This window comes from Artibeus jamaicensis, unplaced genomic scaffold (genome assembly GCF_021234435.1).
Source record: "Artibeus jamaicensis isolate MK-2021 breed Jamaican fruit bat unplaced genomic scaffold, CSHL_Jam_final contig_264, whole genome shotgun sequence".
Taxonomy (NCBI): Eukaryota; Metazoa; Chordata; class Mammalia; order Chiroptera; family Phyllostomidae; genus Artibeus; species Artibeus jamaicensis.
Genome location: NW_026521576.1, coordinates 2,603,537 through 2,617,209, shown reverse-complemented (window position 1 = coordinate 2,617,209; position 13,673 = coordinate 2,603,537). Strand labels below are relative to the sequence as shown.

The 13,673-nt window shown below is 37.6% G+C and overlaps 1 protein-coding gene and 1 pseudogene across 9 annotated transcripts in view; both read left to right on the top strand.

The window, feature by feature from the left end:
* Nucleotides 1–13,472, top strand: part of DIRAS2 (DIRAS family GTPase 2) — a 104,405-nt gene extending 90,933 nt beyond the window's left edge. For all 9 annotated transcript variants that reach the window (XM_037129069.2, XM_053662659.1, XM_037129066.2 and 6 more), the window contains one exon: nt 9,640–13,472. In XM_037129069.2, the coding sequence (XP_036984964.1) occupies nt 9,676–10,275 (600 nt within the window). In that variant the 5' untranslated portion in view covers nt 9,640–9,675 and the 3' untranslated portion in view covers nt 10,276–13,472. The remainder of the gene's footprint in view (nt 1–9,639) is intronic.
* LOC119037038 (nucleoporin p54-like) lies at nt 2,312–3,771 on the top strand (annotated as a pseudogene).
* Nucleotides 13,473–13,673: the final 201 nt, after the last annotated feature.

Genomic DNA, 13,673 nt, shown 5'->3' with positions numbered 1-13,673 from the left:
TCACTACTTCCTATGTTTTTATTGTTGAATAATATATTTCATTGAATGGATATACCACCTTTTACTTATCCTTATATTAGTTGATGGACATTTGGATTGTTTCCACTTTTGGCTATTATGAATAATGTTGCTATGAGTATTTCTGTACAATATTTTTATGTGGCTATGTTTTTATTTCTGATGGGAATTTTCTTAGAAGGGAAGTCACTGGATGATGTGGTAATTCTATGTTTAACTTTTTGAAGAAGTTATAGAATGTTTTGTGAAGCAGCTGTGCCATTCTACAGTCAGAACAGCAAAGCACAAGGGTTTCAGTTTCTCCACATCCTTACCAACATTTTTTATTTTCTGTTTTTTATAGTCATCTAATGGGTGTAGGTATTTTTTTGTGGTTTTGATTTATATCTCCCTAATAACTAGTAATGTTGAACATCTTTTTATGTGCTTATTGGCCTTTCATTGTAGCTTCTTTGGAGAACGATGTATTCAAATTCCTTGTCCATTTTTAAAATTGTTTTTTATTGTTGAATTATAGGAATTCTTTATATATTCTAGAATTAATTACTTATAAGACATATTATTGGCAAAAATGTTCTCCCATTTTTGGGTTGTCTTTTCATTTTCTTAATAGTTCCCTTTGATGCACAGATGTTTTTAATTTTGAAAAAGTCAAATTTACCTTTTATCTTATTGTGTATGTTTTTGGTATCACATTTAAGGAATAATTCCCAGATAAAAGATGATAAAAATGTATGCCTATAGCCCTGGCTGGTGTGGCTCAGTGGATTGAGCACCAGCCTGTGAACCAGGGGGTCACTGGTTTGATTCCTGGTCAGGGCACATGCCTGGGTTGCAGACTAGGTCCCCATTTGGGGGCACACAAGAGGGAACCACACATTGATGTTTCTCTGTCTCTTTCTCCCTCTCTTCCCCTCTGTAAAACAATAAATAAATAAATAAATAAATAAATAAATAAATAAATAAAATCTTTACAAATGTATGTCTATGGTTTCTTCTAAGAGTTTTGTAGTTTTTGGTTTTACCTTCAGATCTTGGATCCATTTTTTTTTAAAGATTTTATTTATTTATCTTTAGAGGGGAAAGGAAGGAGAGAGGGAGAGAACTGGCCTGCAACCCAGGCATGTGCCCTGACTGGGAATCGAACCGTGGTTTCTTGGTTCCCAGGCCCGGCTCAATCCACTGAGCTACACCAGCCAGGGCTCTTTGATCCATTTTGAATTAATTTCTCTATATGGTATGAGAGGGGTCCAACTTTATTGTTTTGCATGTGGATATCCAGTCGTTCCAGCATCATTTATTGAAAACACTATTCTTTTTCCACTGGATTTTCTTGGCAGCTTTGTCAAAAATCAATTGGCTATAAATGTGATGGTTCATTTTTTGTTTCTGAATCTTTACATTCATTTATATTCTATCCTGTGCCAGTACAACATTATCTTGATTATTTCAGCTTTGTAGGAAATTTGAAATCAAGAAGTATGTGTCCTCCAACTTTTTGTTGTTGTTATTCAACATTGTTTTAACTATTCTGGGCTTCTTGAATTTTCACATATATTTTAATTTCAGGTTGTCAAGTTTTGTAAAGTAGTCTGTCGTGATTTTTTTTAGGGATTGAATTAAATCTGTAGGTGACTTGAGGAATATAGGAAGTCTTCATTTAATGTCAGCAGGTTCTTGGAACTGTAGCAAAGTGACATATAAGAAAACAATTTGACCATAGGTTAATTGACATAAAAAGAGGTAAGTTCCTATATTTCCTCAGTGTTATAATGAAATAACATTATTTGAGGACTGCCTGTATTGCTATTTTAACACTATTAGCCCCTCTGACACATAAACATGAGTGTATTTTCATTTTCTTAGGTCTTATTTTTTCAACAGTATTTCATAATTTTCAGAGTGTAAATTTTATATTTCTTCGTTAGATTTATTACTAATTATTTTATATTATAAATGTATTTGGTTTCAACTTTTATTTTCAAATTGTTTAATAGACATGTATAGAGATACAGTTGATTTCTATATGGATGTTATATGCTAAAACCTTCATGGACTAGGTTATTAGTTTTAATTTTTTTGTATTCCTTAGGATTTTCTATGTACGAGGTCATGTCATATGCAAAAAAAGATAGTTTATTTCTTCCTTTCCCTTTATAAAAATAAATACTTCTTATTTTATTTTCTTGTTTAATTCTCCAGGCTAAAATCACCAGTAAAATGTTGAATAGAAACTGTAAGGGAGTGCATTGAATGCTGTGGAAGTAGCTTCTTGTTTCCTTGCTCTCACGACATGGCCTTCAATTTTGGTGCTCCCTTGGGCACCTCAGGCACTTTAGGCCCTGCTGCAGCCACTGCAGCTCCCTGTGATGAGTTCAGAGGATTTGAGACATTTATAACAGCAGGTTCTGCATTCAGGTTTTTGCTGCAGCTAACACAGGCAACTACTGAGCTACTAAGAACAAAAGTTTTAGATTCAGTACTGGTTTTGGCACAACAGCTGGAACCAGTACTGGTTTATGTACTGGTTGGGAACTGTATGGGGATTTGGAGGATTTAATACACAGCAGGAGGAACAAACTGTATTAGGTGGTCTCTTCGGTCAGACTACACTGTTCCTGCCCAGTCCAACCCACTGATACATACTGCAAGTGCTTTTTCTGCTCCAATGCTGTTAGGAGATGAGAGAGATGGTTTTTTGGCACAGTGGAATCAGTTGCAGGCCATTTGGGGAACTGAAAAAGGCTATCTCAATAATAACATTTCACCAGTGGAATTCACACAAGAAAGTCCCTTTTGCTGATTGAAAGCAGTAGGTTATAGTTGTATGCCCAATAATAAAGATGAAGATGTGCTAGTGGTTTTAGTTTTCAACAGAAAAGAAACAGATATTTAGAGCCACCAACAGTAATTTGTAGATTCATTGCCTAAAGTGTTGGTAGGAAAGCAGACCCTTACAGTAAATGTAGAGGGTAGGAAACATTGCCAGATGGTCAGAGTTGTCAGTTATGTGTTGAGTGTTCTCCAAGTGCTACTTCAAGAAGAGTTCCAGCTACAATACTATATGCTTGTTTGAACAAACCAGTATAAAAATACAATCACAGCAACTTGGTATAACACTGTCTATGACTAGAACAGAACTTTCCTCCTGCACAGATCAAACAGCTTTTACAGAATCCTCCTGCTGGTGTTAATCTTGTTATCTGGGAACAAACTAAATTGGATCAAAGTTAATCCTGTACCAATGGTGGCTTTCAAAGAACTTAGAAGATTGAGATTCAAAACCAGATGGCTAAGCAGTATAAGACCAGATTAGATATATCTGAAGATATTACAGAAGAATCCAACTACAGCAAGGGCCAAAATTGCACAGTACAAGAGGAAACTCATGGGCTTTTTCCACAGAACCTTACGGGCCCTAATTAAACAGGAGCAGAGGAAGAGTGGGTATGCCAGCCAAGCTGATGAAGAGCAGTTTCAAGTTCAGCTAGATACAATTCATTGTGAACTATGTACCTATTCATTTTTAGGGCTGGCTAAATGAACTGATGTTTCAAGTCAGGATGAGGAATCATTTTGGAGCAGTCAACTCTGAAGAAAGATCTGCTACAAGAAGTCAGGCAGCTTTTGAAACAAGAACAGGAAGGACTTAGCCACTTGATTAGCATCATAAAAGATGATCTAGAAGATATAAAAGTTGGTAGAATATGGTTGAATGAACCCATCCGTATTGGAGGTGGTGTCTTTAGTTGATGGATCAAAACTTGTGTTAAAGGTTTGTGAACTGTGTCTTCTTGCTGCATCAGGTCTTTATCCTCCTTGTGAAATCAGGCCTTCTCTAAGAATGAAACTGACCACATGGAAAAAAAAAAAAGAAAAGAAAAAATCCTCTCCTGGCTTGGTTTTTGAGGTTACTAACAAACTATTGTTCTTCAACAAAATAAATTAATTGAACATAATAGAAACAGAAGCACAGATGCATGGAACAGACTGACAGCTGTTGGAGGGGATTTGTGGGGGAGACTGCATGAAAGAAGCAGAAGGGAGTGACCAAAACACACATATGCATGACTATGGACACGGACAGTGGTGTGGGAATTGCCTGAGGGGTCCGGGGGGCTGGATAGAGGTGGGCAATGGGAGAAAAAGTGGGGGTAGCTGTAATAGCATAAATAATAAAATACAATTAAAAATGTTCTTCATATATTTTGGGCGGCTTTAAAAAAGAAACATTTATTGATGAAATAGTTGAAGAGTCTAGGGCTTTATGCACAGATGGATCTTAGTGCTCAAATGATGTATGAAAAATGTATGTTTTTTTCTCTGTCTTTTGTTCTGCCTTCATATCGATTCAATTCCCAGGAAGGTTCTCTGTTCTTGGTGGCAAGATGACCACCCACAGCTGCAAACTGTCACCCTTACTAGTTAAGCAATGTCAGTGTGGAAAAAAACTGCTTCAACTTCTCACAACCTCTCCATGTTCCAACAAATATTGCTGATGGAGATATTAGCCCAATTTGGATTATCATTTTCCTTCTTGACCTAATTACTATGACCTGGGGTGGGTGCTAGTGAACTTATTAACTAAATAAAGACAAGTGGCCCCAGAAAGAATGATTAAAGTGTTATTGATAGAATATAGGATAATAAATTGAGTGATAAAAATTACAGATGACAACAAATTTGAAACAAGTCACTTCACAGTTCTTCAAAAGACAGCCTTTAAAAGATTTATATTTAAAAACTTATTTACTTTGATAAGTACATAATTATCAGAAATATGTACTATTGTACATTTTCACATTTTTCTTTTAAAAATTAATGTTTAATGATTATTCTCCATTGACCCTATACTCTGCTTTCCATAGCAAGCAAATATGCAATATCTATTTTGCACATAAAATGTATGAATACTGGGCTGTCAGAATATAAATACATATCAGTTTTTATACTCATAAATTGATCTGTGGGAGGAGTAAAGAAAATACAAGAATGTTTAATGGTTAATGTGATTTTCTTTTCATTCTATAAAGATTTTAAAATATATTATTTTACTTACTTGGAATTTACAGAACACTCCTAAGGAAAGAGGCTATTACAAATTACATTTTTCTCTTTTGCAACTTTTTGTTTTTATTTATTTCATTATTTTTTATTTTTCAAAATTCATACATTGTTATATTTAAATTATGCCTCAGTAAAAAAAGTAAAACAGTAACTAAAAATGGATAACAGAATTAAGAACATATATTTTTAAATGGTCCAAATTTACTTATTATGTCAACTCTTATATCTGTGCAATGACATGATAGTCAAATTTTTGTTTTTTAAACCCTTTTATCTCTAAAGAATATGAAAACAAATTATTGATTGTAATTACTTTGATATAATTCTTAGCGGTGCTTTATTTGGTCCTGGGAGAATGACCTTTCATGTTTACACAAGTATTAAATCATAATTCCAACTCAAAAAGGAAAAAAGAAACTGTAAGGATTGACACACATCTTTTTCTCTAATCATAGGGAAAGAATATTCAAACTTTTATCATTAAGTATTATTTTAGCTCTGGGTTTTAAATTATATGCCCTTTATTTAGTTGAGGAAGTTCCCTTTTATTCCTGGTTTAAGGTTTATTTATTTTTCATGATTCAGTGCTGAGTTTTGTTATTTTTTATGTCAAAATTGTCATAGTTTTTGTCTTTTAGTTTATTGATAAGTTATGTTGTATTCATTTTTGAATGGCATCTAAAAATGAATACATTCCAAAAATATAATTTTGTTTAACCCACTTTGCATTCCTGGTACATATCTCACTTGCTTATGATGTAAAATTGTTTTTATACTTTGATGAACTCAATTAGCTATTATTTTGCTGAGAATTTTCATATCTGCATTTATAAAAATTACTGGTCTGTAGTTTTCTTGTGATATCTTTTCCTAGTGTTGGTATCAGGGTAATATTACATTCAGAAAGAGTGAGAAACATTCCCTTCTATTCATTTTTTGGGGGGAAGAGTTTGTGAAGAATTTTTTTTTATCTTCATCTAAGCACATTTTTTTCATTCCTTTTAAAGAGAGAGGAAAATGAAGGGAAAGAGAAATATCAATGAGAGAGAGAGAAGCATCAGTTGGTTGCCTCCCATATGTGTCTGGAGCAGGGGTCGCACATGCCTACTCACTGATTGGGTATTGAATCCACAACCTAGGTATGTGCTCTGACTAGGAATTGAACCCACAACCTTTTGGTTATGGGGGGGCTATTCCAACCAACTGAGCCACACTGGCCAGGGCTGAAAAAATGGTATTAATTCCTCTTTAAATGTTTGCTGAAATTTACTAGCAAACTCATCTGGCCCTGGGATTTTCTTTGTGGATAGTTTTTTTATTACTAATTTTATATCTTTACCTGTTTTAAGGTCTATTCATATTTTTAATTTCTCCTTGAGTCAGCTTTGGTACTTTGTATTTGTTTCATCTTAATTATATAACTTGTTGGCATGCAGTTGATTTTAGGAGTCTCTTATAATCTTTTGTATTTCTGTAAGGTCAGTAGTAATGTCTTTGCTTTCATTCCTATTTCAGTAATTTTTTGAGTCTTTTCACTTTTTATTTTGGGTTAGATGAACAGAAAGTTTCTTTTTGTTAATATTTTCAAAGAAACACTTTTTGGGTTTATTGATTCATCCTTATTACATTTATATTAATTATTTTATTAATATTTCCATAATTTTTCTTTCTTTGGGTTTATTTTGCTCTTTTTCTCTATTAAGATGGGGAAATTACATTACTGATTTGAGACCTTTCTTCTCATGTAATGTAGTTGTTTATAGCTATATTTTTAATTTAAGTAGTGCTTTGGTTGCACACCCTCAATGTCTTTTTGACATTTTTCTGCTCTCTTGGCATTTTTGTCATCTTTTCTTCAGTTTCTCCCCACTTTCCTTATTGCTTCTTTGTGACCCCCTGTTCTGCCTGGTCCTTACTGAAAATAGCCTGAGACTTTTGTACCAGCAGGTGCGTTAAATGCTTGGTCATGTATTGTCTTACTAAACTCCACAGCAGCTCTGTAAGGAAGTTAGTGTTATTATTGCCATTTTGTAGCTTCTGTTGGGTAAGCACCAATTCTGCATATTATTTGGAGGCTTTTGTCTTGTTTTGTTTCAACAAATGATTGTAAAATGAATGAATGAATCTGAGGTGGAAAAATATGAAGGTCAGTGTGTAGCTATTACCCCAGACCTCACTCATAAATTCAGTGAACTTTTACAAGCCTTTCACCTGCCTATCTCCTGTGCATCATTCAGGCTCCTGTTCCCATTGCAACTCCTTAGGGAAGTTGTTCCTGATACCCCAGGTTGCATAGACTCCTTTACATCTCTCTTTTGCTGCATTCCTGTGATATAATTTATTAAATCTTTGTAAAGTTACCTTTTGATGTCTTTTAGTTCCACTTGATCCTAAGTTCTACAAGAACAGAGGCCCTGCCTTAGATCTGTCCTCTGCACAGCTCTTTGCTGGCCTTGGAGCCTGGAACCTGTTTTTTAGAGGAAGTTCAACAGAGATTTCTTGGACAAATGAATTATAGTAGCCACAAATTATTCTTTTTTATGTTTTATATTTGTTTTCTATATCTGGTTAGCAGTCTAATAATGGAGACACTTTAGATTGGTTGAGAAATACTCATGAAAACACAGAACGAATGTGAATTTTAGATTTTCAGATACAGAGCTTGCTAAAACATGCTCTCTTCCAGCTAAATGCTTAACCTCCAGTCTGGAGCGAAAGCACCATAATACAAGCAAGGTTGAGTGAAAACCTTGTCTTCAAAGCACAAAGAAAACCTCATTCTGATGATGTAGAGAGAAGTTTTATGACAGATTTTATAGACCATTGCATTTTTAAAAACATAGAACAATTTATTACAATTCTATGCTCTTGAATTGATCATAAGGACCTCATGAGCATTTAATACACTAATTAAACTCAGCAGGCTTTCTCAGTCTTTCACTGTTAATGAACTTCCTGACTTCTGTCTATATTCTCTTTTAGCATTGATATTTCTTCAGTTTCTCGGTAGGGTTGGGATTCCAAAGTGCATATGAGAACAGCTAAGTGTTTGAGTGGATTTGTAGGCACGTGTATGTGGTAAAATCAGGAGACAGATGTACAGTTCTGGTCTTTGCTCCTTCACTGTCCACAGTCATTCCCCTCCATGGATAATTATGTTTAATATTTTTCTGGTCTCAGGAAATGACTTTTATTATAAGTCCTCAGTTACTCTAACATTTGAAAAGTGAAAGCCAGCACAGTGGTTGTCTGGGGAATATGGGTTTCATGGTTTATGTTATCATATAATCCATATACTTCAGCTAAAACAAAATTTGGATGTTGCTTAATTTTGCACTGTTGTGTGTTATATTATCTGTCTTACCAAAGAAGGAGCAGGATGAAAGATATAATCCGTATGTGAGGAAAGTACATTTATTTCTGGATTTGGGGCGATATTTGTGATGAATACAAACCCCATTGTACTTCATTTTAATTACTGCTGATAGTAGTTTATTCTGTTTTCTTGATACTGCTTGACTCCTTATGATTCATAAATATGAAACACTTATAACTGTTTTAAATCTGATGAATGAAAGGACTCTCCAAACTCTTTTTGACTGTCAACTCTTGCTTGAGTTGAAACAGCTCATCCTGTGACCTGAGTGGTCCCCCCCCCAACCACTGCTACTTGTTCTCTGCCTAGGCAATCTGCAGGGTGAGTGAGGTGGCTGTGATACTTCAGTGTGCATTGTAGCCTCACCTGTCACTGACTCTGCCAAGATGGGGACATTGCACTCCCTGATTCTTTCTGTGTTTCCAGTTTCTTCATTGCACAAAAGGGACAATGACACCAATTCTGCAAGGTGGTGAGGATTTCGTGAGTTAATGTGGGCAGTGAATAAATATTAATAGTCTTCTCCACTCCATTGCTTCCCTGCCCCCTGTTCATAAAAAATAAATTACATATTATGAGTAGTGCATTGGGTGTTTACAAAACTTCAGGTAAAACAATGGAGACAGGCTATGATTGTATATGTGCGCCTGACTGTGTGTGGGGGAAGTTAATTCCCATGTCTCCCTTAGCTTTCCTTGATTCTGTCTCCCTTGGGAAGACTAAGCATTTTTTCCTCTAGGTAGGTGGTACATATGTGAGCAAAGATGAGTAGATTGTCTGTCCCTTTAGAAATTGAGGATTGGATTTAGAATTTAAAATTTTTTAAAAGATTTTATTTATTTATTTTTAGAGAGGGGAAGGAAGGGAGAAAGAGAGGGAGAGAAACATCAATGTATCGTTGCCTTTAGCACACCCCACACTGGGGACCTGGCCTGCAACCTAGGCATGTGCCCTGACTGGTTATCAAGCCAGCAGTGTTTTGGTTCACAGGCCTGTGCTCAATCCACTGATCCACACCAGCCAGGACCGAATTTAAGAATTTTTTAAGTGACATTTGAATGTTGGGAGAGTGAAAGCAAACTATATAACTTCAATTTTTTTAGCTATCATTAGAGGGTAAAGTGATCTCTTTCAGTATATTTTTTTATTAATTCTCAAACATCTTGTTCCTTTGCTAGGTGCTTTTTGGTTGTTAGTTGGAGCCCTCAAGCAATATGCCGGAACAGAGCAATGATTACCGGGTGGCTGTGTTCGGAGCAGGTGGTGTTGGCAAGAGCTCCCTAGTCCTGAGGTTTGTGAAAGGCACATTCCGGGAGAGCTACATCCCCACTGTGGAAGACACCTACCGGCAGGTCATCAGCTGTGACAAGAGCATATGCACACTGCAGATCACAGACACTACAGGCAGCCACCAGTTTCCCGCCATGCAGAGGCTGTCCATTTCCAAAGGGCATGCCTTCATCCTGGTGTACTCCATCACCAGCCGGCAGTCCTTGGAAGAGCTCAAACCCATTTATGAACAAATCTGTGAGATCAAAGGGGACGTGGAGAGTATCCCCATTATGCTAGTGGGGAACAAGTGTGATGAGAGCCCAAACCGGGAGGTGGAGTGCAGTGAGGCAGAGGCCCTGGCCCGCAAGTGGAAGTGTGCTTTCATGGAGACCTCAGCCAAGCTCAACCACAACGTGAAGGAGCTCTTTCAGGAGCTGCTCAACCTGGAGAAGCGCAGGACCGTGAGCCTACAGATTGATGGGAAAAAGAGCAAGCAGCAGAAAAGGAAAGAAAAGCTCAAAGGCAAATGTGTGCTCATGTGAATGCCCTTCTCGTGTCCCATGTCACCTTGCCTTCTCCCTTCCCCATGAAACCCACCATCTTCAGGGTAGCATGTAAGACACCCATATGTTATATATTGCATTTTGACTGAGATGTGCCCTATTGTCCTTAAGAGGGCATTTCACATCACCAACAATAAGCCCCACACTCACACCCCCGTTCAGAACCAAGGAATCTGCCAGATGGTTAAAATGAAAATGAACATGCTCTGCCTCACAGCGAGCTGAGAGGTGCCAGCATTCTCTGAAGGCATCATGTGCTGTTAGGAGGTAGCATGAGCTGAAGGGAGCCACTGTCACCTGCATGCGTGCCTGAGCATGTTAACCTGGAGCCACGAGTGCTACCACAGACCAGGTCTTTCCCTCTGCTCAGAAGCCGGTGCTTCCTTGTGGGAGGGGAGAGGCTGGAGGAAGTGAAAAGATTAGGCCAAAGTAGCTGTATGTCATGGTTCTTTAGCTGGATTAAAATAGAATAGCAGCCTCTCACAGAGGATGTTCATTCGAATTCCCAGCTGACCTGTGCAGACCTTGCTTCCCAGAGCGAGTATACTCACCTCACTAGCCCTAGTTAGCAGCTATTGGTATAACCTTTCAGAGAGTTTCTTTTCATATACAATGATGAGTTCACTATAAGTATGCTGCTCTGTTAAGGATTCTTCAGTGTGTGAGTGAGGATATTGTGACTTTATGAACACCCTGCTCTACTCCTATGTTAGACTTAAGGGTTTTATGTGTAAAGTTTCCTTCCTTTAACCCATGAAGGATATAACTTCTTCCAGCCCCTAGATTTTAAGTAAAAGCAGCTAAGGTAGACATTTTTCTTTTCCTGTAATATGGATTTCTTTTTTTAAATAACTCTATGTGTATCCAGCTGGACAAAGACCATCTGAAGACCAGAAACACATTGTTTTCTAAGTGACACAGACATGAGTATGCCATACTTTGCACTTTAATGAAATATTTTCAGACAAGTTCTTCACTGTGTTTCAGTGACTTATCTATAAAAGCATATTTCTGGAAAATGTCTTCAAGTAATAGGAGATTATCTTGCATTTTCCATTATAAATGTCTCCTAAGAGCTGTTCAATGCAGTGTTCACTAGGGAAACAATTACCTTTTTCTCCTAATGATCTTGTGTGCATCCTAATTCTTCAAACTGAATTACAGCCACTGCTGGTTCCTGCCTGCTGGCATGCAGACAGGATGGTTGGAGATAGGCAGGACAGAGCCCACCATGTTCAGTTATTCTGCTATCCTTGAGTCTGGTTTGGCTCTGCTACCTAAAAACTCCCGCTGGCAGAGCCTGTTGAGTTCTCATGTCTGCTCCAGTGAGCATAACCCATGTTGGCCCCAACTACAGAACCTTTCTTGCAGCATTCATTCCTGTGACCCACAGGGAGTTATCTGGCTGTAGACAGTAGCACCAGCTTGGGGAGAGTTCTCAAATGTGGGATGATTGCATGCACACCCTGTGGGTCTCCTCACATGGCACCTGCCCCTCCTGAGCAGGGCTGAGGCAGCAGCAACTTGGCAGCTCTTGCTCTCAACAAATCCTAAATTTACCCCCTCTGGTTAAATTGTCCTTGCCTTTGTCTCATCCTGTCTACTCTTCTAATAACTGCCCCTTGGGATGGGTTTAGTGTGTGAGATTTGTTTTGAGACCATTTGCTCTGTGGTGGCTCTGTGGCCACCACCATGGCCTCTGAGAACAAATCCTGAGCAGTGAGGGTGTGGAAGGAGCCTGGGTGTCAGCAGGGGTACCCAGAACCCCTCTCCAGGCCCTTATCCAAGTCCTAATGGGTATGTTTCCTGAGGGCTTGTCCTGTTCCAAGTGGCTGACCCATAGCCTTCACAGTGAGATCAAGTTGGTGGATTTTCTAGGCCATTTGTGTTTCAACTTGTCTCTACATTTTTTCTATATCTATAATCAGAGAAATGTAATTAATTTTTAACTTGACTATGGGTTAAGTGGAAAAAAAACAAGACTTAATGTCCAGAGTGGAATTTAGAGATCTTGCGGGGGCGCTTTGCTAACAGTAAAACAGGCGGCCTCCCACAGACTGCCATGTCCATGAGGCTTCCAGTGTGTGCTCTCCCTGCCAGCCATTCGGTTCCCACCGATACAGGTCAGAATTGCTTTTTGCCCTCTAAAGCCCTTGTCTACATGTTTAAGTGCTTAGAGCTTCATTAATATAAGAAACTTATCATTAATGAAAATTTGATCTCATTCAGGACACATTTTGTTCCTCTGTATTGTGACTGAGTTTACAGGAAGGCTATTGATGCTTCAGTCGCAGGTTTTTGTTCTGAGATCATTTTCTGTTAATGGAATTGATAGTATTGTGATTATGGCAAATAGTCTTTCAGGGGTTCCTCAACTGGTTCAGGAGTTATTGCCACTGAATTAGATGTTAGTATTTATGTAGCCCCATCCCAAATATGTAGTTGTGGTTCTTGGGGATGCACCCTACATTGCATATGGGCACAGAAGTTTTGACCTAGCAGAGTAAGTCAAGAACTCAAAATATTGCTTTGAAGTGGCACTCTGGAAATAAGCATGGGGCTCCAAGGCATTCTCTTCTGTCCCTGCCATTCCTTCCTTCATCCAGTGACAAGCCATGGGCATGCCCTGGGCATACCTGCAATACAGCAAGATTAATAAAGAGCAATATCAAATTATTCATCAGATCAAAATTATATCTATAACAACATATATATAATTTATCTTCCTGCATTTTTGAAGTATAAAGTAGTACATTGTATGTATCCATAAGTTAGTATATTTATTTTACTGTTTGTAATATTTCAGAAATGCTCATTCTTTTTATAGTAAAAATTATTACATATTTAAAAAGTTGCTCTGTGATAATTTTTTAAAAAATGTGTAATGTGTTGCTCCTATGTCAGCTCTCTGGAAGTATCCATAATTCATGGGAGACATGTCAGCCCTCAAAGCTCCATCCTGGAATTCAGAACCCCACAAAGACAACTGTGGACAGAGTATTTATAAAGCATGACTTATATGTGTGGGATGTCAATGTGTATATTTATATTTAAGGTGTATTTATTGTTACATTTCCATTATATGTTATATTTTACTTATTCTACAATGATAAAAATTGCCCTTGCATTCAAGTTTCCAGTGGTCAGTGATGTTCTGAAAATAATGAAATATTAAAATAAAGGTTTAGTTCTAACACCCTAGCTGGAGTGTTTCTCTATGGTGTCTCTATGGTGATGTTTCTTATTCTTCATGGTGTAGCCTGACTGTGATGGTCATGACCTCGTTCTGCAGCCGCTCTTCTGTGATTCTGGACCAAAGAGGAGACTTTCAGGCTCTGTGCAAGTTTGGGATTGCCCTCAGCTGCTGCCTTGTGGTG